The sequence below is a fragment of the Mirounga leonina genome, unplaced genomic scaffold (assembly GCF_011800145.1).
Source record: "Mirounga leonina isolate KUSES-001 unplaced genomic scaffold, KU_Mleo_1.0 Mir_151, whole genome shotgun sequence".
Taxonomy (NCBI): domain Eukaryota; kingdom Metazoa; phylum Chordata; class Mammalia; order Carnivora; family Phocidae; genus Mirounga; species Mirounga leonina.
In genome coordinates this window covers 46,161,493-46,176,383 of record NW_023270377.1, presented here as the reverse complement: position 1 = coordinate 46,176,383, position 14,891 = coordinate 46,161,493, and the positions used below count along the sequence as shown (strand labels likewise).

Here is a 14,891-nt window from a genome sequence, read left to right as displayed (position 1 = left end):
GGATTAAGTGGTGGGTCAGAATTGGCCGTAGGCTGTAGTTTGTCAATCCCCGAATAGATAAGGCTAGAAAGGAAGGTGGTGGCCAGATCTTAGATTTTAAATGCCAGGCTAAAGAGTTGGGAATTAATTTATATTCTCTTTAGTGAAACCATGATTGTTATGTCTCTACTAAAAGTTTTAAATACACAGACATTTAAATTTGGGACCAGATGTTTTCTGTTTACAAGATTTTTGTATGTTTACATTACAAGATATTTGTATAGTTAGCTCTAAATTATAATTTCTGTGACTAGATATCTTATATGAAAATGGTGAAGAATGAATAAAGCCTGATTTGGGTCATAGCCAGAAGTTTGTCATCGTTTGTGTTCTCACCACAAAGTCTCTACTATAATGAACCAAAAAGTCAGATTATGGAAAACAGGAGAGAATAAATGGGCTTTGGAGATCTGAAATAAAAATGTTGGCATTCTCCCTGTTCAAAAAATGATAGTGGGAATTGATTTTAAAGTAAATATTAAATTCACATTTTTTTGGATATTTTTAAAAACTACTTTATCAAGATATAACTGACATGTAAAAAGCAGTATATATTTAATGTATACACTCCATGAGTTTGGAGTATACCCATGAAACCATCACCACCATCAAGACCGTAGGCATATTCATCACCTTGCAAAGTTTCTTCCCATCCCTATTATTATTATTATTATCAATTCTTTCTTGTGGTAAGAACACTTAAAGATTTTCCCTTTAGCAAATTTTAAATATGTAATGCAGTATTATTAATAGGCATTAACTGTATAGTAGGTCTTCAGAACTTACTTATCTTATGTAACTGAAACTTAGTACACTTTGACCACCACCTCCCCTTCCTCTCAGCCCTGGCAATCACCATTCTACTCTCTGCTTCTATGAATTTGGTTATTCTGGATGCCACATATAAGCAAGATCATAACATTATTTATCTTTTTGTGTCAGGCTTATTTCACTTAGCATAGTGTCCTCCAGGTCCATCCATATTGTAGCAAATGGCAGGATTTCCTTCTTTTTTTTAAGGTGGATTAATAGTCCACTATATGTATATACATTTTCTTTATCCATTCATCTACTGTTGTGCATTAGGTTGTTCCCATATCTTGGCTACTGTGAATAATGCTGCAGTGAACCTGGGAGTGCACGTATCTCTCTTCAAGATGGATACTTATTCTAGGAATTGTTGTGTACATAGATTCTAAATTAATCCTCAAGGCAAAACAGTGTCTTTTTAATGTTTGTATTCCCAATACCTGCTAGAGCAGATCTGGCTCAAAAAGAGCAGATCTTCCCAAAACCACAAATAACCTGTCAATAAACATTTGATGGGTGAAGTAATGTAGGTGAATATTTCTTTCTTTCTTTCTTTTTTTTTTTAAGATTTTATTTGAGAGCGAGAACACGCAAGTGGGGTGGGGGAGGGGCAGAGAGAGAGGGAAAAGCAGACTCCCTGCTGAGAGGGGAGCCTGCCATGGGGCCCCCCAGGACCCTGAGACCATGACCTGAGCTGAAAGCAGATGCTTAACTGACTGAGCCACCCAGTCACCCCTGTAGGTGAATATTTCTAATTGTTCCCAACCAAGTATTTCATTCCACTATATTTTTATGCTCTTCATTTTTAGTCTCATTCTCATTAGAATGCATAAACCTCAGTAAAGTTTTAAAATTTATTTGTTAGAGTGTCGTATACTTAACAATTTGGTCTGTGATCTGTCTATAAAAGCTTTATAAACCTAACATGTTTTTAGCATTATATTCCTAGAGGAAAAAAAAATGTTATATGTTAAATGAAATGATTGTACATGCTTGAAATATAATGGAAAAGAAGTAGGCTAGTTTTTGTACTGGAGAAATCTGAAAATAAGGTGGCTTTTCTGTGGGCACAGTTGTAACCTACATAATGGTAACAACATAATAAGATGATGTCAAGTTCTCTTGAAAAGAAGTGGGGTTATAATTTATCAGCCCACCCCACTTGAAGCTCTAGATGACAGCCAAACAAATAGCTAGTTTTAGACCCTTCCTCAACTTTGAGTTACCTGTCTCTATCCTATAGCAAAACTATAATATAGTGTTGGTTCTAACATGCTTTTTCAGGAGCACTTCTTTATGTATACATTAGTCTTTTGAATTATAGTGATTCTCACTACTGAACAATGCTTTTAATCATGTGATAGTTAAAATTTTCCCCAGCAACCTTAGGACCATGCTCATTGATGTGCATTTTGTTTTTGTGTCTCTCAACAGCTAGATTATGTGTTTTCTAAGGGTTCAGTTGAAATCATTTGATATTGAGCCGTTTTTAAACTAATGGTGACATATTGAAAAGAAGATTATGTGGGCAAGACATAATGATTATAATTAAGTGACAGAGAAAATAGTGAGTGCAGGGAAAGCTGAAAAATGCAGTGGAGAAGGGTAGATAGATTATGGAGACAAAAGCACCTGTGGTTGAAAATTATATATTTAACCACAGAATCTGCCCCATCTAAATGCCAAAGTATTTTTGTTGGAGAGAACCAGTAAGGGGGATTGTTATGGAGATTTTATATATATATCTGGATATATACATATATATATGGAGATTATATATATATATATATATAAAACTTCTGGTTGCCAGGCCTGTTTGCCTGATCAGCTATTGACATCATGGAAGTCAGAAGCATCCTAATTAAGTCACGAATAGGCAATCTTTACAACTTTTCCTTTTATTTGGAGGAAAAAGAATTGTTCATGCTCCTTTAATTGCAGTGAGCTGGCCTCCAGCTGAGACTTTTTGTTTTTGTTTTTTTCAATGCTAGGTTTGCTGTTGCTTATGCTCCGCCAGACAAACCAGGTGGGGGGCTGGGGTGAGAGGCTCAGAGGGTCAGCAGCAAATCAAGCACTTCCTTCTCCACACTGGATGGAAGGAAATAAGGAAGCTGCGGAATATGCTGAAAACCCGATCTAAGTCTTTTCATTGAGAGATGTGGCGAGTAGAATGCATGGGACTTGGAGTCAGATGAACTTGTCTGTGAATCCTGCCTCTACCCTTCTTAATTTGTGCAATTTTAGCCTTAGTTTCCTTGCCTTAACACGGGGGAAAAGTCTTGCAGGTTTGTATTAGGATGAAATTGGACAACATGTATAAAGTTTCTAGCACTGGGCTTGGTGTATGTGTGTGTGTGTGTGTGTGTGTGTCACAAATAACCATTATTTTTTTCCAGTTTGAGCTAGAGAAGACTCTGCTGATCAGGGTTACATCCTGTCCAGAGGCTATGAGATCCAAGGTGCACAAAGCCAAAGTTTGACCTTGGCAAGTCATTTTTTTCCCTGAATTTGATATTCATTTTCTCATCAAATTTAGTCTTTAACATAATGATTACATGTGGAAAAATAAAATCATTCTGGATTAGAAAATGTTTTAGAAACATTTATTAATCAAACCCAGCTTCAGAATGTCAGGAGGCTTTAGTGTATCTTATTTTGGCAACTGTATTTTTACAGGATGAAACAGGTGGAATACACAGAGTTTTTTTTAATGAATTTAGCTCAAGATCTTACTATACATTGGAATTTGTCTATAAATCAAAGGCTCTGAGAATTTCTGAAATTAATCTTTGGAGCAAATGATTTAATCAAAATTCCCATTCCTGAATAAGCTGTTGTAGGAGCCATTGTAGGTATACTCGATTGGAATAAGACCCATTATCAAATTTTATGAGAGAATCTTAATGCCCTTTTAGTTATGTGCTGTCTCCTTCTCATATGTTTTATCCTATTTCTGGTACATAACATTACCCTTCCTTCACCTTCTCTTATGAAGGATAGGGTAGCCCATTAAATAACACATCCTATGTTTACAGTTGTACCCTCTATCATTTAAGGTGCTTGCTTTGGAAGCAAGCAACCATGTCTGACTCTGGCTACAAGGAATAAAGGGCCTTTGGGGAGGGATTATGGTACAGCTCACGGATCAGCCGGAGGGGCTGTATGACCAGCCTTGGGAAGGAGAGGGGGCAGGGAGACTTGGGAAAGCACAGTGGGTAGGCACGCGTAGACTTTCTAAGATGTTTCCGTGCCAGAAACCACTAGCTTCTGTGTATCTTCAGCCACATTTTGAGGTCCTCACAGAATCTTTCTGGCCCCCATTAGTTAGGCACTTTGTGCCAGTGGCTCAGTGAATTTCATCGAGGGTTTAGGAGCTAGGAGGCTGGGGGAATTATTTTGAATGGGGCAACTTCTTGTCCTCCACACATAAATAGCTATTTGTACTCGGCAGACCTATTCAAGGAGTTTGGTTTAGGTGGCCATCATGTCACAAATATTACAACCTTTTATTTATGTTTTTACCCCAGTTACATTTCCCACTTGAGTTTGAGGCCATAGTTTAGCATGTGTGTGTGTGTGTGCTGGGGAACACCCTTTTTTTCCTTTTTAATGTTATATAAGCATTTCTCAGTAATTGCAACACCATATTCCTGGAGTTAATTTTAGTAGTATGACCCCAGGACTCCGTTACATGGCGTAAAGATGGCTTTGGAGTCATTCATGGGGACACTGAAGGCTGACGGGGCCTCTTAATGTATGTGAGCCTTGGGACAGTCCACATTACCTGTCTGAATCCTCATTTTTTCACTGGTAAAGCGGACTTGATATCACACACGTTACAAAGGCATATGGAGATTTTTGTGATAATATACGTGTGAGGCTTGGCATTAGGAACATGTTTATACCCAGCCCTTCTTCATATTTTGATTTTAAATGTTACAAACATGATTTTTTTTTTTATCTTTAGAGTAATGGGGTGAACGTATAAGATAATGTGAAACGATGTCTTATCTATTCTCCATATATATGTGAATATATATGAGATTATTGTCCTGGAAATTAACAGTGTTTTAGACAGACTAACGGAACCTCATTTCAAGGAATGACTGTCTAGGATGTAATCCTCCCTTTCTTTCCCCAATTCATTCTCCCCATCTCTGCCCTCTAAGCTCTGGCTGGAGTTGCCTGCAGAGTTCAGTCAGGCAGCTATACGGGGCGGTAGCTCGAGAGCACAGGCTTGGAGGAGAGATGGTCCCAAGTTTGTGTCCTGTTTCCTTTCTCTGCTGTGGGTTGGCCGTGGCTGATTAACAGACTCCTTTAACCCGCAGCTACCAATATATATGACGAAGAAAACAGTAACGTTTCTGTAACGAGGGCTTTGAAGAGTAAATGGAACGATGCACTTAAAATTAACACGATGCCTGGCTCATTAATGCTCAACATATTTTAGTTCTTGTGGTTATAATGATTATATATAGTACTAACATATTTTATTAAGATTCATGAGAGGAAATACACTAAAAATGTTTGTGTCCGAATATATATAAAATAGTGTTTGGGTAACATTTGACTTCAATTTTAGACTTTTTTTTTTTTTTTTAAAGATTTTATTTATTTGACAGAGAGAGAGAGAGCGAGAGTAGGAACACAAGCAGGGAGAGTGGGAGAGGGAGAAGCAGGCTTCCCGCGGAGCAGGGAGCCCTACGCGGGGCTTGATCCCAGGACCCGGGATCATGACCTGAGCTGAAGGCAGACGCTTAACCAACTGAGCCACCCAAGTGCCCATAAAAATTTTTTTTAATCTTTTTTTTTTTTTAAAGATTTTATTTATTCATCTGACAGAGAGAGACACAGCGAGAGAGGGAACACAAGCAGGGGGAGTGGGAGAGGGAGAAGTAGGCTTCCCGCGGAGCAGGGAGCCCGATGTGGGGGCTCGATCCCAGGACCCCAGGATCATGACCTGAGCCGAAGGCAGACGCTTAATGACTGAGCCACCCAGACGCCCCTTCAATTTTTAGATTTTTGAAAGAATCAGAGCTTTTTTCTAGCTTGCTAGATTATATCTTTCCTAGGACTGGGTGATTACTGCAGTAGTTCTACTTGTACTTAAAATATCTTTGTTATGGTCCAAAAACAATTTGAAGTCTAGTTTATATTAATAAAGTTAGAATACATAAGGTGTAACAATAATTTGGTAGCTGATATTGCAGCTCAGTGTTGACGAGGATTTTTTACCCCACATGCTGTTCTTGCTAAAAATTTTGAGTAAAATGGGGTTTTGTAAATGTATAGCCACAAAATAAGTCCTTGTGAGGTATTTTTTTAAAAGATGTATTTACTTATTTTAGAGAGAGAGCACATGTGTGGGGTGGGGGTTGGTACAGAAAGCGAGAGAGAGAGAAAGAGAGAGAGAGAGAATCTGAAGCAGACTCCTCGCTGAGTGGGGAGCCCGATGTGGGGCTCCATCTCAGGATGCTGAGATCATGACCTGAGCGGAAACCAAGAGTCAGACACTTAACTGACTGAGCCACCCAGGCAACCCTCTTGAGGTATTTTTTACTGATGACTCTGATGTTTGTGAAATGGTCTCCAATTATGGAGTAATAATTTTTATTATTAATAATGATATTAAGTGAAAACCAACCACTGTGCTGAGCACATTATTTGCATTATTTCATTTTATTACCTCAAAGTAGTTATTCTCCTGATTTTACAGATGAGCAAATGGACTTTGAGAAGTCAACTTCCCCCAAGTCACGTATCTAGGGAATGGCAGTGATTGACCTTGACTGACTCCAAAGCCCGTTAGTAGTGGAAGAGAAGTCATCTTTGGCAAAGATGTTGTGATACATGCTTTACAAAGGCATTTGCATGGTGATACAAGTTCTTTTTAAACAAGACATTAACGTTGGGGAAATTCATGAACATATCATCAAGATCTATAAAGCTGGAGGTTTAAGTTAGAAATAAGTTAATTTTGATTTTCCTCAATTTATTATCTTACTATGCTTTGTTATATATATTTAACAGATAATACTTTTTGACATTTGAAGGATATTGTTTTGATACTTTGTAATTTGAAACACATCCCTTGCTTTCCAGACAACAGAACAAAAAAAAAAGGAGCCAGCCATGCACTAGGTTTGGTGAGACTGCATTTTATTCTAGGAACTTTGACTGTATTTTGAATTAATTGGTAGCATTAGGATTAGTGAGGCCAAGTAAAAATGTGTTTTTCTGAAGAACGAACCTCCCTTCCCCTCAGATTCACTGCTTCCTTTTCCTTTTTTATTGGCAGAAAAAATTGGAATAATAACACTGTCTTATTAATAATAAATTCAAATTTATTCAGTTTTAGAAAGAATAATGAACTTGTTGGAATGTTTTTATACCTATTTCTATCAATTCATCCATACATTATGTATTTCCAGATTTTATCAGCAGTTTTGTACTGTTATTGAGATGTCTTGAATGACATTTTAAGGTAGAGCGACATATACGTTCTAGGATCTAACATGCTGCCATTTCTGGCTTTTTTTCTCCTCCAGTGTCTGTATTTATGCTGAAAGTGCAGGTGAATGACATCATCAGTCGTCAGTACCTGAGTCAAGCAGTTGTAGAAGTGTTTGTAAACTACACGAAAACAAATTCCACAGTAACTAAAAACAATGGAGCAGTGTTGATAAAAGTACTCTATAAATTAGGACTCAGCTTAACCATCATTGCTTACAAAGATGGCTACGTGTTGACACCTCTGCCTTGGAAGACCAGAAAAATGCCAAGTAAGCACTTACACAGTGTTTTGCCTTTACTGAATGTGAATGGTTTTTTGTTTGTTTTTTGGTTTTTTCTTCTTTGGGAATCTTTTGCTCTGGTGAACTGAAAATGGGAAAATCTATGTGAAGTCACTACAGAGAGGTTAGAAGGAGTGCCAGTTTGAAGAAAACATGTTTGTTTTTATTAATTAATTAATCAATCAATCAGTCTATCCTACAGAGGTTTGAAGGAATCCTGAGCAAGAGCTCTGTTCAGGTACAAAGCTTGTCTGCAGGTGGCGGAGAGGGGCCTGGTATGCCCAGAGGGTTAGCCAGAAGCAGGGTGGGCCAGATGAAGAAAGGATGCTTTCAAAAGAGGAGGCACAAAGTTTAGATTTATGTGCTGAATAATAAGGCCGTTATTACAGATTCTTGAACACATAACTGTAAGTTGTTTGGAAACTGAATTTATTTAACAGTGTATGACATTTAGGCCAAAAGCAGGGAGCCTTGTTCCAAAGCTGTGGTTGTGCTCCTGGTGGGTGGTAACCACAGCCTGATGCAAGAGAGGGGGTGAAAAGAAGGTGAGTACCAGACGCGTACTGAGCAAAGAATTGGTAATTACTGTGTAACCATTTCACAATATATACACATATCAAATCATCACGCACACCGTAAACTTACACTGTCATGTCAATTATATCTCAATACATCTGAGGGGAAAAAATAAGAATTGATAGGACTTAGTGTGACTAATTGGCTATTGGGAAGTAGAGGCCATACAAGATACTAGAATGCAAGTCTGGCTGATTGGAAGTGTGATACATTAGGTAATATATCTTTTTTCTTTTTTTTTTTAATTGTGATGGTTCTTAATAGAATTTAGATACTTTATTTGGTTTCACATTGGAAACATTTAAATTCTTGAACCACTGTTCAAGTTTAGAATGTGAAAGAAAATGGAAAATGAATTAGATAAACTAAGATTCCTGTGAATGAGATTTAATAAAATCATGACTCAAAAGTCTGAATAGGGATATGTCTAAGGTGAATTCATGGTCTTACATGCTTTAGTTTTTTTTAAAAGACAGAAATCAAGCACAATTAATCACTAAATGAAAGTTAGAAGAATAATGAAAGAAACCAAAAGTAAGATGGGAAAAAGGAAATAAAGATGAAAGTAGATGAACATTAATTAGAAAATATAAAGAAGATGGGCGCCTGGGTGGCTCAGTTGGTTAAGCGACTGCCTTCGGCTCAGGTCATGATCCTGGAGTCCCAGGATCGAGTCCCGTATCGGGCTCCCTGCTCAGCGGGGAGTCTGCTTCTCCCTCTGACCCTCCTCCCTCTCATGCTCTCTCTCATTCTCTCTCTCTCAAATAAATAAATAAAATCTTTAAAAAAAAAAAAGAAAATATAAAGAAGAGATAATTGACAGAATGCTAGTTCTTTGAAATAAATTACACATGCATCTGGCTAATCTAAACAGGCAAGTAAAAGAGAAAAATATATATAAAATTTTAAAAACCATAAAAATGTTCTATATCAAATTTGATGGCAATAATCTTAAATAATCTTAAAAAACCTAAAACAATTTTGTGATACTATAAATGATTATGTTGATTTTAGATGAGGTAGACTAATAGCCATGGATAAAATATCCTGAGTAAAAATAGCTTGATTCAAAGGCTATTAAAAATAAAAAAAAGGTACTCCAAATCATTTTATAAAACCAGTACAGCCTTGATTCTGAGACCTAACAAAGGTAATGCAAAATTAAATGCTCTAATATGTGCTCTCTCTCATACATACAAATACTCTTCTGTAGACCAATCTTACTTATAACTCTAAATACAAAAATCCTAAACAGAATAGTAAAAAAGAATTTCACCATTATTTAAATAGAGATTTCTGTTAAGACCAAGTAGGATTTTTCTTTACAGGATTATAAGGATGTCAAGTGTGTCATTCTATTAATTTTACATATCATATTAGAACTATCAGATGATAACACTGAAATACAAACTGTCTGAAATGCATTTTATGAGTTCACCATCTGTGCATAACTAAGAACATAAAAGCTCCATGAAAACTAGGACCACAAAGATCTTAACATGGTAAATATCTCAAAATCACACTAACTATAAAATATTAGAGGTGATCCTAATAAAATAAGAAACTGAACACAGATGTCCATATTATTTTACATTACAGAAGTTCTTATCAGAGCAAATATATATCAACAGACCAAAAAAGGGGAATAGCTATTAGAAAGAATCAAAACATTTACTATTTCCAGTTATCATCATATCCCTGGAAAATTACAAAGCATGAATCTTAAAATGCTCAAAATTAATGGAATTAATGGAATTTGACAGAATTACTGAGTGTGGAATAAGCATTGGTACAAATCAATACATATTCTTATATACCAGAAGTAGTCAGCGGTTATGGAAAATAATGAAATCCCTCTCAGAACAACAAGGGCAAACAAAATATGCAGGGAAACCTAAAAAAAAGTGTGAAATAACCATGGGTTTGGGAAAATAAAACTACCAAATGTTACTGATAGACCTTAAAAAAAGAAAACTAAAAACTAAAACCCTGGGTAAATGGCAAAACATTATAATTTCTTTAGAAAGCCTGAATATTGTAAAGATTTCAGTTCTTCCTAATTTATAGATTTTAATGCATTAAAAAAAATCCTGGCTGAATAATCCTCAGAGAATAAATGTATAAAAAAACCTGGAAATCATTTTAAAAGAATATTTATTAGAGGCAATTTGCCATTTCAAATAACTAAAATATTATATAGCTACACAATTAAAACTCTGTGATACAAATCAGATACTAACATGTATAAGAAAATGTAATCTATGATAAGGTACCATTATAAATCAGTGAGAAAAGGCTGAGTATTCAGTAAGTAGTGTTAGGATGTTTTGGTTAATTATCTGGAGTAAATGAATTAGGTTTCATATTCCAAATATATTTCTCATAGAGTTCAAATGTGGAAAATCAAATCCTATTAAATACAAGAAAATTTAAAAAACTACGTGATTTTTTAAAAATTAGGATGGCCTGCATAAACTTAAAAGTAATGAAAGAGGTCATAAAAAGCAGATTTCACTATTTTTAAAAAAGGTACTATATAGCATGGTGACTATGGTTAATAATACTGTATTGCATATTTGAAAGTTGTTAAGAGAGTAGATCTTAAAAGTTCTTATCACAGGGAAAAATGTAACTATGGTGGTGGATGTTAACTAGACTTACTGTGATCATTTTGCAATATATACAAATACTGAATCATGTACACCTGAAGCTAATAAATTGTTAATTATATCTCTAAGAAATAGGTCCAAGGAAAAATATGAGACAATAAGAAGTAATATATTTTTTTTTAAAGATTTTTTTTTAATTTTTTATTTATTTGAGACAGAGAGAATGAGAGATAGAGAGCATGAGAGGGAGGAGGGTCAGAGGGAGAAGCAGACTCCCTGCCGAGCAGGGAGCCCGATGCGGGACTTGATCCCGGGACTCCAGGATCATGACCTGAGCCGAAGGTAGTCACTTAACCAACTGAGCCACCCAGGCGCCCAAGAAGTAATATATTTTTAAAAGATCTGAGAGAGAGAGCAAGTGAGAGAGTGCACAAGGAGGGGGAGGGGCAGAGGGAGAGGCAGAGAATCCCAACGTGGGACTTGATCTCACAACCCTGAGATCATGATCTGAGCCAAAACCAAGAGTCAGACGCTTAACCCACTGAACCACCCAGGTGCTGATAGGAGGACTATTCTTTTTTTTTTTTTTTTTTTTTAAGATTTTATTTATTTATTTATTTATTTGACAGAGAGCGAGAGACAGCGAGAGAGGGAACACAAGCAGGGGCAGTGGGAGAGGGAGAAGCAGAATCCCGGCTGAGCAGGGAGCCCGATGGAGGGCTCGATTCCAGAACCCTGGGATCATGACCTGAGCCGAAGGCAGGCCCTTAACAACCAAGCCACCCAGGCACCCCAGAATATTCTTAATATGCAAATAATTCATACAAATTAGTAAGAAAACACCAAGGCCCTGGCTAAATAAATAAGGTAAATGGACAAAATTATGACCTAGCAATTTTCAAAAAGAGAAAAACTAATGATTTGTCACTAAATGTGACAAAATGTTTTATCTTCGTAAGAGTCTCAGATTTGTACACCAAAGACATACACATTTCTTAGATTCTTCACCTTAGAAACATTTTTAAAAAGTGCATACTCAGTGTTGACAAAGTGAGGTGTGATGAGTATCCTCAAACATGGCTGGTGGAAGTACAAGTCAGCAAAATGATCTGGATAACAACTTTGAAATATGTGTGTCAAAAGTCTTCAAAATCTTCATAACCTTTGACCAGTATTCTGCTGCTAGTAATCTCTCCTAAAAACAGATAGATAAATAACTAAATTTGACAGATATTCATATACAAGGATGTTGATTATTTTTGCAATAATAGTGAAAATGAAAACTAAGTATATATTAGTATAGTGGTTCAGTAAGTTTTGATACTTCAAGAAATGAAATATGTGACCTTGAAAATGTTAGAAAAGGTTTCTATTGAGGGACAGAAATGCTTATGATATTACCTTAAATGAAAAAGTAGGGTAAAAATATTGTGTATATAATATTATACTATTTTTTAAAAAAAATCACAGGAAAAAATCCATAAAGAGTATACTGAAATATTAATAGTTATTGTCTTTGTTGTGGGATTGTGATGACCATCACTTTGTTCTCCTTATTTCTCAACCTTTCCATAGTGGATATTCATCCCTTTTATAATGAGAAACATTTTGTCTGTGAAAGGAAATCTACATGTAAATTTTAGTGAAGTTCAGAAGATTTTCCTCAGGTTTCATAACCTTAAACTGTCAGGGCTGCCCCCATTTTAAGCTACCTGTGACTGAGAGAGTGGCCAAATATGGGAAAGTGCCCTAATTACAATCATCTCAAGGTCCAAGCTACTACCCTAACACTTTCTCTCCAATCTAATAAAGCCATTAATTAGTCTATTAATGGCTTCTGAATTGAAATTACACTTTTGCCTGGTAGTCTTCTTTTCCTATTGCAGGAAAAAGTATATTTTGTTTTATATCCATTCATATCTTTTTGTGTTTTATCTTCTTTTTTCTATTTCCTTTACAGCTCTTTGAAATATCTTAAAACATGAAAAGTATTCCCATGCAAATCTGTTTTATCCTGTCCTAAGTGATTTAGGGATATTATGTTATTTCTATTAAATTCAAATACTTATATTGGATAGAGGAAAGCTATCAAATGAGAACTCACTTTTAGTAAGTTTATTTGATCTGTTCTTATAAAATGGTCTTTTGTTCCTGCTGCTTCTGACCTTGAAATAATGTAGTTATCTTTCAGGTCCTCTGCACTTGTCGCACCAGTTACTGAAGGCGCCTACTCTTGCAGGCAGATCTGGCCTCCTCCTGCATTACTAACAATGGTTGCCTGTGGATCATTTGTTCATTATATGTTCAACTGTTTTCCTGCTCTGCCAACCCAGAGGCTGGCAAACCCTACTGTGTGATGAAGCGCACTGCGCCCTTATGCAGGAAGTTTAAAAAAAAAAGCAAGCAGTGGATGTAGCCTCTATCTCAGAGAACCTTGAATTGTGGAGCCAAGATTTTTTAAAAATCATTAGAAGGAAATAACAAGTAACCATTAAATAGAGAAAATAGCAGAGGATTCTTCAGGATTATTCAAGCATTTAACCAGACCGTATATAACTGGGGTTAGGGAACATCAGTAGTCACTTTGGTACAAACTACTGGAAATAGGCTTAAGTAAAATAAAATTGACCCCTGGCCTTTTTTTCTCACTTTATTGTATCTTCTATTTCCCCCCTCCATCATACTTTACATTTATGTTTCCTTGTTTCCACAGTTCCCCCCGCCCCTTGCCCCCACATTTTAGGGACTGCTGGAATAGACTATATTTACCTAGTTTCCCCCCACATTTAATAAAACATTTTAATTGTGCTATATTTCACAGTATATTCATCAGTTACACTTTCACTGTTCCCGCAAAGCCAAGCAAATATATGGCTCTTTGAAGACACTGTTTTAATTACTGGGAAATTAGCTGGTAAGTACAACTCTTCTCAGCTCGTAAGTAAAAACTTAAAGTGATTATTGTCACTTGAATTAATGTAACTGTACTTCACTAGTGAATCAATGTTGGTTATCCCTTGGAAAAAACCCTAAATTGATCAGGGAGGATTAGTACTGCTCTAAGTTGATCTGAACGGATTCTTATTTCACTGTCAGACTACAGTAGGGGGTTTTGGGGAGCGGGACTCGTCCTTTACCATTTTAGCACCACCACCACCTCCCACCCCTGCCCGAGTAGGTACATTTGACTTTTGGAAATGTTGCACAGAGATTCTCAACTTCTTTTCAAAACACGTCTCTCACTGGGCTTTAGTGGTTCGTGAAATTGGGAAAACTTTAGGATTCTCTAATTTGCAGGCACCTTCATCCCTGCATCTAGCATTAAGCCTGCTGCCTGAGCAGGGAAAAGCCTGAGACCAGGTAAGGTCTTCCCTCAGCAGATGGGATTTACCCCACTTGCATATACCACAGGAAGCCTTATTTTAGGTCTGATTCAAGCTGTGGTCTCCAGTTTCACTTTACCAACCACAAGAAAGACCGTTTCAGGCTTACCTCTCCCCCCACCTCTGCCCCTCCATCTTCCTTAATAGTCCTTAGGGGGAAACCCCAGCATTTAGTCACTCTTTTACTGCATATTGTATAAAACCTCTATAGAACCTCTATAGATGACAACAATTTGCCTTTTTTTTTTTTTTTTTTTTGTATTGGGGAATTAATGTTTAGGACTGAGCATAATAGGAATGACTGGTAGAAGCAGAAACTCTTCAAAAGTAGAGTCCAGTAACAGTCATGGTAAAAGAAATTGTGAAAGTTCATTTTCAGAAGGTATCTTATTTATTTCTAAAGTATTAAAAAAGAAATATTATTTGGGAAAAAAATTAAACTCAGGCATGATTAATTTTGGAGTCATTTACTGAGGAAGGTAGCAGAACTCGAATGCATTTAACTCTTGAACTCGAATGCATTTAACAGAATTGTGAGCTGCCGAGTTTGCTGGTGAACGACCAAATGGGTGCACATGGCATTCTGCATAGGCGGATGACAAATAAATTGGAACTACTGACGAGAGAGAGGCTACATTTTATGCTGTTGGGACCTTAACAAAAACAGTCCCTCTTCAGCA

At 36.5% G+C, this 14,891-nt stretch overlaps 1 protein-coding gene across 1 annotated transcript in view; it reads left to right on the top strand.

Moving 5' to 3' along the window:
* FAM171B (family with sequence similarity 171 member B) overlaps positions 1 to 14,891 on the top strand; it is a 63,251-nt gene that overhangs the window by 29,159 nt on the left and 19,201 nt on the right. Inside the window, exons 2-3 of the mRNA XM_035007573.1 lie at positions 7,398 to 7,631; positions 13,650 to 13,742. Of these exons, the coding sequence (XP_034863464.1) occupies positions 7,398 to 7,631; positions 13,650 to 13,742 (327 nt within the window). The remainder of the gene's footprint in view (positions 1 to 7,397; positions 7,632 to 13,649; positions 13,743 to 14,891) is intronic.